General features: G+C 44.0%; 1 protein-coding gene across 1 annotated transcript in view; it reads right to left on the reverse strand.

Annotated features, from left to right (window-relative positions):
- PTPN23 (protein tyrosine phosphatase non-receptor type 23) overlaps positions 1 to 14,840 on the reverse strand; it is a 663,560-nt gene that overhangs the window by 94,887 nt on the left and 553,833 nt on the right. Inside the window, exon 22 of the mRNA XM_078662553.1 lies at positions 9,907 to 10,011. Coding sequence (XP_078518679.1) covers positions 9,907 to 10,011 — 105 coding nt within the window. The remainder of the gene's footprint in view (positions 1 to 9,906; positions 10,012 to 14,840) is intronic.

Raw genomic sequence — 14,840 nt, forward strand, 5'->3', positions numbered from 1 at the left:
GTAAGAAGCTGAAAAGAGCAGAAAGATAACCCTTTACTATGCCCAAGGCAAGGCCATGGCAGGCAAGAGCAAAGGGACCAAGATAAGGTACCACTCTGGCATGACAAATAGAAAGGGAAGAAATATGTTGCAAACCTTTCAAAAAGAGCATAACAATTGGAGACTTAACCGCATGCGCGCTAGCGGTTTTCCCGCTGTGCGCGGCACTTTTAAAAAAAAGGCGTTACATGACGAGCTGAGCTCGTCATGAGCGTACGAGAGGCGTAACTCATGACAAGCTCGTCATGAGCGTCGAAGGGGTTAAACAACGAGGGCTGATATGGCAACCACAAACAGGCCGGAAAGTACCATTTAACTGTGCCCAGTGTAAAATCCTGCTGACAAGGGACAAAAAATACAACAAACTGTCAGATAACTTGGCCTGGAGGGGGGTGTCAATCTGGTGTGTGCCGCATCAAGCCACAACTTTATACCAAAAACAGGCGTTTATTGTTTTTGTTGAGAAATTCCTGGCAGCCAAAATGACATCAACCACCTCATGAAGAAGGTCGAAGGTGTGCAGCTGTTGCTGCTCGATCTTCAAGCATGAAGGTGGAGATTGCGAAGGCCCGGTTGCAGAACTCTGCCCTGTTGCTGCAACAGCAAGTCCTCCCGGAGGGGCAGCCTTATTGGAGGGCATATGCTCAAGCCCCAGAGTTCTGTATACAATATTTTCTGTGCCCAATCTGGAGCCACTAGGTTGACTTCGGCTCAGTCGGTCCTGATCTTCTTGAGAACTTGGGAAGGAGTGGTATCAGCAGAAAGGCACAGGAGTCCTGAGTTCCACTTGAGGCAGAACACATCTCTGAGCGAGAGATGCTTTGGAAACTCCAACACACAGAAATGCATACATTGCGACATTGTGTGTTCTCGGCGGCGGTGAACAGGTCAATCCAAGGGTCTACTCAGTTCGAGGAAAACCGTGTTCTACCTCCGGTTGTAACTGCCATTCGTTATCCGCTAGGCGTCGGTGGCTGAGCTCGTCTGACCTGGCATTCAAGGACCCTGCCAGGTGGTTCACCATCAGGAAAATTCCCCTGTTTGTTGCAGTACAACATGGAATAGGTGTCAGTGAGCACCTGTACCAGCTTTCCTATGATGTACAGCAGGAAGTTTCTCAACACCAAGCAGATACCCTCAGCACCAGAAAGTTAATGTGGAGCCAGGACTCCACCAAAGGCCAGAGGCCTCTGATTTCCACCTCTCCTAGATGGCTGTTCAACCCAAAAGCAATGCATCGAGCACGATTGTCAGATCTGGGTGCAGAAGTAGAGGGGTCTGTTGACCCAATAGTGGTCCAACAAACACTGCAGATATTTTACAGTCTCCTCCAAAATTTAGACATGGTCAGAGAGGTCCCCTTGATGTTGGGCCCACTGAGACTTCAGATGATACTGCAAAGCTTGCATATGCCACATGGCATGTTCAACCAGACAGATGCAGGAGGCCATCAGTACCAGCACTCTCAGAGTCTACCTCATTGAAATTCATGACTGAGACTGAAAGACGAAGATCATAGCCTGAATATCCTGAACTCTCTTTCACTGGGAAAAGGCATGAAACCTAACCGTGTCCAGGTGGCTCTGATGAAGGGGAGTGTCTGAGAAAGAATGAGGTGTGACTTCGGCATGTTGATAGTGAACCCCAAAGATGACATGAGGTTTGCCATATTCTGGAGGTGGCTAATGACTGCCTGGGGCAAGATGTCCTTCAACAGCCAGTCATCTAGATAGATTAAGATTAGCACCTCAAACCTGTGAAGATGAGCTGCCACTACCGCCATCCCTTTCGCGAACACCTGTGGGGCATAGGTGAGGACAAAGCGAAGCACAGCGATCTGAAAATACCCCTGTTCCACCACGAACTGAGTGTGCATAGCTAGAATAGGCTGAAAGGCCTCCTTCCTAAGGGACCCGAAAGCAGCAGGAAAAACAACCATGCTCTCTTGACAGCCCTTTTGGACAAAAGGGCTTGCACTTCCTTCTACAAAATGCAGAGATGGTCTTCTGTCAGTCGGGGGCGGGGCAGTGGATGTTTGTGGCAGGGAAGAAAGGAATGGTAGAGCAAACATTCTGCAGGACCCACATCCACCTGTAAGAAGCGATCCCCTTCCTAAACGGAAAGAATCGCTGGATACAGTTTCTTATCAGGTGGCTGGGCTCTGTTAAGGGCACGCTGAGGAGGTTTGGCAGGTGAGGCTGCAGGGGGTGGTGGACTGGGCGGCACACTAGCAGTGTGGGTGGTGGGTACATCAGCCATGACCACAACACAGCTTGGTGTCTCACCGAAAAACTGCAGAAGGAGAATCGAAACTGGTGTGGTTGGCAAGCAGGGGCAGAGAGGCCCAGAAAGCAAGCAGTAGCCTGCCTTCTTTATACCACTTGAAAGCAGAATCAGCCTTGTCCCCGAACAGGCGCATCCCATCAAAGGGCATGTCCATCAGGAAGGACAGGAGGTCACCAGAGAACCCAGTTGACTGCAGTCATACACAGCGACGAATGGCAAAACTGGTGCCAATAGCTTGCCTGATGGAATTTGGTGGACTTGTGCCACCAAATCCCTAAGAACATGGGAGTAGCCCCCTAACAAGCAGCTTGTTTTGACAGAGCAGAGAGTTAAGCTAATGGAGGAAAAGACCCCCTTGCCGAAAATGTTCGCTGGCTTAGATTTTCTGTCAGGGGGAGTGGTAGGAAATCTGTTCAAATTTAGACTGACTCATGGAGGTTGTCAGGTGAAGGGTGCTGTTACAGGAAAGTAGGGTGCTGTCACAGGAAAGCAGGGTCACTGGGAGCAGACGATGGCACCTAGTATCTGTCAGTTGACAGGGGGTCCAGACCAAGGTTTGGCCCAGGCCCCTAATAAAGTGTCAGTCAGTGCCTCATTAAAATTGAGAAGTGGCTCAGGAGAAGTCTGTCCAAGTTACAGGACCTCGGTAATAACATTAATATTTTTATCTCCATAGTGTGGGTTGGAGGTCGAGAACTTCACCTGATCTTCAAATAACCATAGTGTAAGAGAGATTCTACCGTGGTTCATCCAGGGGGGAAGAAAAAAAGAGCCATCTCCAGAGAAGTATCGAGGTCACTAGTCTCCTGCAAGTCCTCGTACCAATTATCATCATTTGTAGGGCTGAGCAAACTCATCACCATGGTTAGAGTAGTCGGAATCAGTTCCAAAAAGGGAATGCAAAGTGAGCTGCTTCCCTGAAGAGGCTGGTATGTCCAATGGAGGAAGAGGTGCCTCAGACGCAATCGGGCACAACTTCGGTCGAGGTTGAATCGGCGCAAACTTGGCTTCGGAGAGAACAATCAGGTCCGCCACCATCTCCATCATCGAAGCCGTCAGCATTGAGAAACCCAGGGCAGAGAGTTCTTGGGGCTGGAAGAGGGGTAGAGAGTGGAGCAGGAGGCAAGATGGGCTTGGTTGGTCCAGATGGAAGGCCTCTCAGCTATTTGGGGCTCTGAAGCTTGCCGGAGAGAGCTGATAGGAAACCAAAGAGTAGGAAAATGGGTGCATGAAGCTCTTCGATCTGAAGTGGGGTGGCATTTAGCCCCATAAATTCAGGCTGTGACGGCATGACTTGCGGGATTGGCTCTAAAGTCAGCTGACTTCGGATCTCAAGAATAGTGGTGTCACCCTTGTGACTGCTTAGAAGAACGTGAGTAACAAGAAGGAGCCATGCCCTGTTTTGATTTTTTGTGTTTCTTTTTAGATGTACCCGACAGCTTGGAGCTTGACAAAGACAGGCCTCTCCAGCGACTCAGATTACTCCGGATTGAGAGTGGGAATAAACCTTGGATGTGGACTGTGACTTAGAGCGGCCCCACGTAGAACCTTTTTATGCCTGGCAACGTATCATTTTGTCTCGCATTCCTTGATGGCCTTTGGGGTCATCGACTCACAGTCGGTGCATGCCATGGAGTCCCCTGGTGGGGATCTTGAGACACAGGGAGGGAGCTCCAGACCCGCATATGGTGACACAAAGAAAGGAACTAAAGTCAGCAAGCTGGAGTGGTGCCTATATAGGCACTGAATGTCATTTCTGGAGAGGACTGGCATTTGTTTGGAGCCACAAGGCGCCACCTGAAAAGTTTCCTGATCCAGTCTGACGCTTGGGGAATATTCAAAAGATGAGGAAATTGCAGCTACAAGTCTATATTGATTTTCAGCTTCTTACAGCGTTTAAGAAGAGACGAGGAGATAATGAGTGATGAGTTCCTTCCACACTTTAGTAGCAATGTAAGAGAACACACAACTTCCCGATTTACTTTTGAGTATGTGTGGGATGTGCGTTAGTGAGAGTCCAGATGAGAAGAGGCATCTGGAGGTTTGGTGGAACTGCACACAGCTATTCAGGTAAGCTGGACCTGTTTTGTGTAGTGCTTTGTATGTGTGAATGAGAAGTTTGAACTGTGCATGCTTATGCATTGGGAGCCAGTGGATTTCTCTCCAGTGTTGTGTGATGCGAGACTGGCGTAGGAGGTTGAAGACCATTCTTGCTACTGTGTTCTTGACAGTCTGTAGACTTTTTGAGAGTTGGTTAGCGATTCCAGTGTAGGAAGTGTTTCTGTAGTCCAGGACTATGGACTACAGGATGTGAGGAGGGCTTAGGAAATGATTTTCCTGGTGTTGTTGAATAGCCACTTAATGATCTTCTTCAGCATCTTCAGGGTGAGAAAGCAGGGCAAGGAGACTGAGTTGACCTGGACGGATATGCCCAACTTGTCAATATTGATGTTGAGGTTTCTTGCGCTTGTGTGAGTTGGTCAGAGGTTTGTATGCCACCAGGCCAAATTCCATGGCAAGGTATCTTCCGAAGATCACCACTTATGTCTTGTCCATGTTCAACTTGACACTGTTGGACTTCATCCAGTTGGCCACTTTGATCATGCATGAATTGAAATTGCTTTGATGCGGAGTGTTTTGTCCGAGAGGGTCAGCATGAGTTCCGATTGATTGCGAAGGTGAGTATGTTTGTGTTGCATGTGTAAATGACGTTCACCAGTGGGGTTATGTAGATGTTGAAAAAGGTCGGACTGAGGGAGGAACCCTGAAGGATTTGGCAGATGAGTTGCTGGCTTCTGAGGAGTATGGTGGCAATTTGACCATTTAGGTTCTTCTGGTGAGGTAGGTCCAGCTCCATTGAAGGCCAGGTCCTTGGATGCCCACCTTGTGAAGTCTATTGATCAGGATAGGAGACTTTGTAAAAGGCTGCAGAGAAGTTGCCTATAGCTTGCTCAGGAGGACATCGACAGCTGCATGCTTCCATGCTCCCTGGTAGTGGCTGTGTTGATGGAGCTTTTGAGAATGGGGTGATTACTTCCCTAATGGGGGATGAGCCTTTGTTGAAAGCGTAGTGGCAACAAGGGTCTGGTGGTGCCCTGAGATGGATGGTCTTCATGATTCTTGTGGTTTCCTCTGTAGTGATATTGTTCCATTCAGTCAGGGTGTTGCCTTTGTCCGATATCAGAAGATTTAATGCAAAAATGATAAATTCCAGTTGTGGGTTAAAGTTGCTGTATATGATTGTGTATGGTTGTGATTTTGCAGAAAGAGTTTCAGAGGTCATTACCTCATGAGTCGAAGATTATGGCAGCAATACCAAGAGTTAGACTTTTTTGAGCGCTTTTCTTTCATCAATTCGTTTATCCATTTCCTGGGAAAATGTAACCACGATGGATTTAGGCCCAGATCCTTGTACTGGGGTGAATGTATGACATTGTTCTACATTCTGTCCATCAACTGTGTTTTTTGCAATTTTCACCCCGAGTGGGCTGGGTATGCTCACACGTGAGTTCCAGGCTCTCCACACCACTGGAGTCAAGCTATCCAGGCTGATGAAGGCTGATAGCCAGAAACCGGTCCTTGGATGCTTGATTCCGGTCTGGGAAAGACATGGCTTGGTAGTTCGGACTGGACTGTTCCCATGAGGCACAGGGCCAGAGCTGATTTGCATATAGCCAGTGTCTAACCCAGGGTGGTGTGGAGTGCAAAAAAACGATGGATTTAGGCCCAGATCCTTGTACTGGGGTGAATGTATGACATTGTTCTACATTCTGTCCATCAACCGTGTTTTTTGCAATTTTCACCCCGAGTGGGCTGGGTATGCTCAGACGTGAGTCCCAGGCTCTCCACACCACTGGAGTCAAGCTATCCAGGCTGATGAAGGCTGATAGCCAGAAACCGGTCCTTGGATGCTTGATTCCGGTCTGGGAAAGACATGGCTTGGTAGTTCGGACTGGACTGTTCCCATGAGGCACAGGGCCAGAGCTGATTTGCATATAGCCAGTGTCTAACCCAGGGTGGTGTGGAGTGTAAAAAAACGATGGATTTAGGCCCAGATCCTTGTACTGGGGTGAATGTATGACATTGTTCTACATTCTGTCCATCAACTGTTTTTTTTGCAATTTTCACCCTGAGTGGGCTGGGTATGCTCAGACGTGAGTCCCAGGCTCTCCACACCACTGGAGTCAAGCTATCCAGGCTGATGAAGGCTGATAGCCAGAAACCGGTCCTTGGATGCTTGATTCCGGTCTGGGAAAGACATGGCTTGGTAGTTCGGACTGGACTGTTCCCACGAGGCACAGGGTCAGAGCTGATTTGCATATAGCCAGTGTCTAACCCAGGGTGATGTGGAGTGCAAAAAAACGATGGATTTAGGCCCAGATCCTTGTACTGGGGTGAATGTATGACATTGTTCTACATTCTGTCCATCAACGGTGTTTTTTGCAGTAACCACCTGCTCAACCTTGAATATTTTGAAATCAGTGTATATTTTGACACCATGTCCCACTTCAACTTAGAATGGTGTGTCCTTTCCAATGTAGATTGTCCTCACAATGGCAAATGTGCACTCAAGAATAAACCTAGTGCTTCAGTGCCCATCTTCAAATTCACAGACCTGGACAATGAACTAAAGCATTGGTGTCTCTCAAGCCATGTTCTCTCTTCATATTTTCCTCTCGAGGATGCTCTAGAGTGGGGGTCTCCAAAGGGTCAACCAGTTTGTCAGAGGCTGCCTCGGAATTACTCAGATAATTTCCTGTAATTTGGTTTCAAAACAAGCAACTTGTCTCCCTGCACCACTTTGAACTACTGTGCAGCAGCTTTTATTAGGCCAGGAAGCAAACAGTTCAGGGCCATGCAGTCCACCCTCTAGTGAAAAATTACTTCTTTACTACTTTTATTCTTTCTCTCCATCTTTCTTTTCTCCGCTCCTTCAGTTCTCCCTTTTCTACATATCTTTTATCTAACATTTCTTGCTTGCTTTCTCTCCATTTATTATTTTCTTCTCTGTCTCTTACTTCCTATCGCTTTCCCTCCTTACTTTCTGCCTTGTCTTTTGTTTCTCATTTCTTTCTCTCCGTTCTTTCCATCTAGTCTCATTTTCTTACCCTTTGTTTTGCTCTTTTTCCTTTTCTCCTTCTTTTTGCCTCCTTCCTAACTTTCTTATTCATCATTCTATATTTTCTTTCATTTTCGCTTCTATTTTTTGTCTTACTCCTTTCTTGTTATTTATTTGTTTCCCCCTGACCTTTTTGTTGCTACGATCTAATCTTCCTCGACTTTTTCTAATGCTCTGCTTCGTTAATTATTTATTTCTCTTCTTTCTTTCGCTGCTTCTTTATCTCCCTTCTTCCCTCTTATATTGTGCTTCTTTGTCTAATTAACTGCTTCAGTTACTCCAATTTCTTTTCTTTATTGTCCTCTTGCTTCTTCTTTCTCTACTTTATGCAGCTTACGTTTTCTTTATCCTTTCCTTTCTCTATTTTCTCCTTCCTTTTTTCTTTACTTCACTCTGTTCTTTGTCTCATGTTTCTGTTTCCTTTCTTTAAGAGCTCCTAGTGTCTTGATGCAATCTCTTCAAGCAATACATTGTGTATCATGTTTGTTGGACATGTATACCATTTGGGGGTGTCTGCAGAGATATGTTTATATGTAGAGTATTATGAAGTGTACGTGTCCCTCATAAAATGAATTATTGCGGATTGCCTGATTCGTTGTGTTGGTGCAATATTCACTTTAAAAAATAACTTTCTGATTTGCTTGTTTAACCCCTTCGACGCTCTTAACGAGCTCAGCTCGTCATGAGGTATGCCTCTCGTACGCTCAGCTCGTCATGAACCGCGGGTTTTTAAAAAAGTCAGCGCACAGCGGGAAAATGCGCCGCACGCATGGCGTTAAAGACTTCGGCCAATGTACTTTAGGGCAATTATCCAGGTAGTGGAAGTCTTTCAGGCCCCAGCTCTAAAGATGAGAACAGTGCTACCCTCAGAGGTGATTCACGCACAAAAGCAAATGGAGCAAAGTGATTTTTGAGGAACCCACTATAAATCTTTAGCGATACAGCTCTGGTGTATGTTCACTGGACCAAGATTGTGGCAATCTATGGGCCGTTTTTTAAGATGAATGACATTATGTACCTATACCTAAGCTCAATAATAGACAGACGCTCTGAATGGTTTTCAATGATCATAAATAGCTCTCACTATAGGAAAATGTGGACTCTCTTGCTTTAGAGATAATGGAAAGAGCTATCACAGTATGTGTCACCTTTACATGCTCATCTAATCACCCTAAAACAGATTCTTGGAATCTGCTCTTGTTTTCTTCCAGGATATTGAGGCAAATCATTTAAAATCCTCCTGGACAACTTCTGACAACAAAGGCATCCCTTACACAAGTGACTTTCAAGGGGCAAACAATGTAGACAATTTAAGGCTTTACCACATGGACAGTATTTCAGAAAAAGAGGTGGCTTCTTCAATCATAAAATATTTTAATTCAGAAAAAAAGAAACAGCTGGTTTTAAAAGAGATTAGGTAAAGTGACATGTGAGAGGTTAGGATATGTTTCCTCTTGCAAAAATGCAAAACAAACCGAGCTCAGGTTTTAGAATCCTGTTGTCAGGAGCAGCTAAAAAAAGAACATGGGCAACTTTCACTAACACCCCATGTTAAGATACTGTTGGTATGTACTCCCTTAAAGGAGCAGAGTCAGTTAGGCAACCTCTGTAGCCTGCAGCACATCTGATTACATTAACCCTCATTTCTCTGACTTTACCTTTTTTTTAAAAATGTTTGTCACCACTTTGTTAAAGAAGTGACCTTTTTATGATATAGTTATTTTCAAAGAATGTTAATTTGCACAAACATAACCTATTGATAGTATACCAAAATAAATGTTTTAAAAAATTGGCTTTTCTGAAGAAGAGTTAATTTAAGTAACTTTTAAAAAATATGCTTTGGGATCCATTCAGTGAATAGGATTTCAACGGCGATTCCCCTGAAGGACAAGTAAAGATCATTGCCATCCACCAGAGTCTGCGTCATTGTTAAACTGCACATATCGCAAATAAATTGTGGAGAGAATTTCCTTCCCCAATATGTAACAACTGATTGATTTCTGCCTTTATAAGAGAGCATAGTTTGACACCCTTTTCTTAGAAAAGGTTTTGATGACTCCTCTACACTATTCAGGAAAGTGTACATTAAAGAAACATCCAATGTTCATGGCAATATGCAATAAAGGTCAACTGTGCCTACCCATCCAAGAATATTAAGCGTGATCCTAAATCTTGGAACCACCAAGTTTTACTTGAATTTCTCTTGAGCATATTCCATTCATACTTAAAAAGAGAAATTTAAAATAAACAGTTAAAATTCAGAATAAAATTGATATTTTTGTCAAATCCAAAGTAACAATTGCTTTGCACCAGGGTTTGGAACCTAAACTTGTTGGCAGCTGCTGGTATGTGGTGGTCTGAGTTAGAATGCTCAATTATTAACACTTTGTAGAAACAACTTACCTGTTTTAACAAAAGATTATGATTGAGCAGGAATACAAATTATTGCCACATATGTTTACCTGCAGTGCACCACGATGGGAGTATGCAGTGGGCGCTGGTGGAGGTAATGTCCATGAACTTCCTGGATAAACCTCAGCAAGTTTCCTTTACTGTCTGGTAATCCCCTGTAGGTAAATAATGGTATCCGGAATATGAAATGTGTACATGTTTAGATTTCAAAGAGAAGAATATTTGCCCATACACCAATTTTATTCCACTATGCATACATTTCAACCCAGACCTCTGAATAAGTCATTCTCATATGCCCAGTGAAATACCAATGATTAAATATGTTTTTAAAGTTTTGAAAATTGAATATGACCAGAATCTATTGATTAGTGAGAAGAAATAAACTGTCCCAGATATAAAAGAAACCACCACTTAAACTACTCAAATCTATTAGCTTTAAGACTGTATGCTTATAGCAGAGGTTCTGAAAGATACTTTTGTAGTACAAACAACTGCAGTGGATATTTTCTCTTTAGTGTCTTAAGATAAGCAACAATAATCAGATAAAGCTAACAATTTATATGTTGGACATTCACTGTGGGCTCCAGAACGGAGTCTTCTGCATGTATAAATATATACAGTTTCCTTTTAAGTAGCAATCAGGAGACACTTTTCATTTATGTAAGCATCTAAGACTTACACTGAAAGGTCACACATTTAAATAATTGGAAGTACACTACTAATTTCATGCTCCTCTTAAAATTATTCATTTATTCCCCTACATCTAGATTTGCAATCACCAATTTCCCGCAGGACTACAGAGTCTATACCTCATATTAGTTTGATAACCAGCATCAGACTTACAGCAGCATTTTGCACCAGTTATCAGTGATACACACCACAGGGCAAAAGGCTGAGGAGAGTTGCCACAATCCAAACAGAAAGAGAATTGATTTAAGGATTTACTGTTGTGTCTCATTAGAAAGGAAAATGCCAAAACCCTCCCGGGGACACAGGGCCCAAAGGGATTCTGGGCTCCAACCACGGAGTTAGGTTTTTACCACTGAGGCCATGAGCCCATTCTACTAAGGCACTGCAAATGTGTCCAAATTAAAAGCCTACCATAACTGACTCTCAAGGCAGAGGGTCAAGCAGTCCAAGGCCTCACAGGGAGGTAGTGTGGGGCATAGAGACAGAGAACACAACTACCACACAACTGACCAAATGCATTTATGCATAGCCAAGTGCTTTTCTTCAAGAAAATGGAAGCACCTGGGCACATACACCCAAGATAGCGACAGCATAGCAGCATTGCTGAGCAGCTCTGGATTCCCGGCTTGAGTCATGAGAAAGTGTATCTCTTTACAAGAACAATGAATGAAAAATAGTTAAGGAGTAGCCTAACACTCGTGAAATTGGGAGAAACCTACAGGCCCAACCATGGACTATGGATGGCAGTGGATTGCAAAGCACCTATCATGACCATGCAACATTCAAGCATGTGCTAGCCATGGTGTGCTGCTCCCTGTCCATCGTAAAACCAAAGGGGATGATGGACGGAGTGTTGAACATTACCAAGGCATGTCTTCCCTGGACCGGAAACAAGCATCCTGGGACCGGTTTCTGGCTAATCAGCCGTCATCAGCCAGTCTAGCTTAAATCCAGTGACAAAGTGAGCAAGGGACCCAGGTTTGGGCATACCCTGCCAACTTAGAGCGAACAAAGCAAAACCAAAGTTGATGATGGACGGAGTGTTGAACATTGCAAGCACTCACCCCCAGTCAACTGATCTGGGTTTAATCCATCATCTTTCTTTAGCTCACTCCACCACCCCAGTTCAGACATGGCCATATGCAAATCAGTCTGACCCTGTGCCTCATGGGAACAGTCCAGCCCGAACTGTCAAGCCATGTCTTCCCTGGACCGGAAACAAGCATCCTGGGACTGGTTTCTGGTTAATCAGCCGGCATCAGCCAGACTAGCTAGAATCCAGTGGCAAAGTGAGCAAGGGACCCACGTCTGGGCATACTCTGCCAACTTAGGGGTGGCGGAGTGAGCTAAAGAATAATGATGGATTAAACCCAGATCAGTTGACTGGGGGTGAGTGCTTTCAGTGTTCAACACTCCGTCCATCATCCCCTTTGGCTTTGCCCTGTCCATCGTGGCAGACTCCCCGGCAGTGCTGACAGCACCCAGTGATCCTTGAGTGGAAATGGGAAAGCCACACACACTAGCAGGTGAGTGGTGAGGCACTTGACAGAGGGAACAGCCTTGGAAAGAGGAAGCGAGTGGGGGACTGGTAAGGGGGGTTGATACAGCAAGACACGAATGAGAAAAGAATACAGCATCAAGTGGCCCACAATCAAAGGTGGCTGGCCAATGAACCAGATGATACAGGGGTGCAACAATTTTAAAAGATTCCCCCAGACTTTACAAATGCTTCCAACAAAGTTAACGCCTTAACCGCGGCGGTTTTTCCGCCGCGGTGCAGACGTTCTGAAGAGTGGGCGGGGCTGCGTCGGCCGACGGCATCACTAGAGAGGTAGTGCTGCCAACGGCCGAAGGCAGCACGCAGGGGTTTAACAACAGGACAGGAGTACAAAATAAAAAGAAGATACAGAGCGAACTATAATAAGCAAGCCTGTTGCAAGGCCACCATAAAGGAAAGGAAGCGATCATAGAGTCCTGATTGGCAGCCATCGAGACCCAGCAAATGCAGTAATAACTGACCAAAACATTTCAGAGAGTGGTAGTGGACACGAAGCGAAACAACCCCATCGAACATCTGCAACTACAGTTGATCCAAAAGTGAGAGGAAGAAGGCCAAGCAATGTCTAGCACAAGATAAATCATACATAAGGCTCCCTGTTTTCTTTTTTTACAGATTTTTTTACAGATAAATACAGACAGAAAACAATTTAATTTCCAGTCTGTATTTGTTTTTAAATGTGGATAAAAATGGAAATTATAATGTTTTTTGAGTGATTATAAATGTTATCAATCATGGCTGCCAGGCCAATAGTTGTCTGGAATGACAGGTAAAGGAGCTAAAAAAAGATGGACATTTTAGAAATGAGGTTGAAATAGCAGCAGGTATGCACACTTATGATACTAAAATGTTTGTTTTCATACAAGGCTATTGATTTATTGTCTACGGGTGTTCACATCATTGAAACCTGCCAGGCATTCAAGCACAAGTGTACTTTTCTCAGTTTAATAAATGTGCAACTATACTAGAATCAGCTTTATTTTTTCACAAAACACAAAGTAAATTTGGATAATTAGAGATAAAATGAGCAAAATATAAATATGAATAAATACAGACGGAAATGTCAAGAAATTAAATACCATAAAACCGGGACCGCTAATTATGCTTCATGAAGAGATCTGTTAAATAGTCCAATCCACTCCATTCCTTCACGGCTTAAACCGAGCAAATTAGCAAGAAGAAATAACAAAATCCCTAACTTCAAGGGAATGAGAAAATAGCCAAACTACAATACATACTATGGCTTCAGAGAAAATCTGGCGCTGACCAAATGCAATTTGAAAATGGTTCATGATGACTTGGGGTCCAATCTTGAAAAGACTATAACAGACACACTGGTATATATACAGGGTGGAGATAAAGACTGACATGCAGCCTTTAAATAAGAGACTGGAATTTACTGAAACCTGCTTGCCTTGAAACCAATGCGGCTTCTGAACAATTCTTTCACAGTTCTATACCTCACCCAGAGACGCAAGCTAAGAACTACAAGACAAATGCAACGATTTGAGAAAGAGGTGTCGTGCAGACAACGTCCTGGTCTGTAATCTGAAAGAGGGTGTGTACGGAGATAACATTTATCTATGCCTGGAAAGTATTTATGTCCTTGCTACAGTTTTTGTAAGAGGCAAGGTTTGACAGATTGGGAAGAAAATGAAATCAAACCACTAGTCCAAGAGACATAGTGCACAAATAAGCCAAGTACAGAGTCAAAGATGCCCTCATGAAAAAATAAGCCTGGCAAATGGACTAGATCCTTTGCAATGAATCCAGGGTTCTTCTCCTTCAGGATCTTGCTACAATTACCCTCCAGAAAAGAAAATACTTGAGACCTCGGACACATATAATGAGTGATAACCAGGTTAAATACCACTGAACTTTCCCAAATTTACTTGGAAGGGTGTAGACAGAGATCTACGAACAAGAAGAAGGCCTGAAGCTCTTGTGAACGGAAGACAATTCATCATCAAGGAGAAACCAGGTAGAAAGGGGGGCAAGGTACACACAAGACCTCACAGGAAAGAAGAACACAAGTCATGCCAGATGCCAAAGAGATATCTATGAAGGTAGAGAAGAAAAGAGTGATTCTGTGTTATGAGTTAACCTGCACGCTTTTGGTGAGGTGGGAAATGTGGAAGGGACGAACAGGGTACTGGCGCTCACTATAATAGTAGCCTTTAGAGGATAGCCTGAGGGCAGGAGACACAAAGTCTTTAAAATATTATAGCAATAGGTAATAGTCTTATGCTCTACAGAAAAAATATTTAACTAAATATTAATGAGCGGCGACCCTTATGAGAGGTCTTAACACTATCTTTTGTTGACTAAAGGTAGTGTTTTTATGACATTAGAATTAGTTATTCTTATTAATGTTTCTGTTCACCTCAACATTTTTTTTAATAAACATTTTATTGCATTTGGCAGATGAAGAACAAAAGCATAGGTAACACAGTAAGCAAGTATGAGATAATTACATTGTAGTCACCAGGGACAATGGCATTAATTTGATACATTGGGATAATACAAAACACTAGCAACATCAACACTTTTGGTTTCAGTCAAGACCATCACCCCTAGGCCTAACCATTTCCCCCACACTCAACCTTGTTTGAAGGGACATCTTCTGGCCTCATAGACTGGTCTCTCCTGCTGGGTGCACCAGTCTACCCACTAACGCCATCGTGACAGGGAGACAGCACAAAGCAATGGCATACTTGGCGACCATCAGGACCATCC

This window comes from Lissotriton helveticus, chromosome 10, assembly GCF_964261635.1.
Source record: "Lissotriton helveticus chromosome 10, aLisHel1.1, whole genome shotgun sequence".
Taxonomy (NCBI): domain Eukaryota; kingdom Metazoa; phylum Chordata; class Amphibia; order Caudata; family Salamandridae; genus Lissotriton; species Lissotriton helveticus.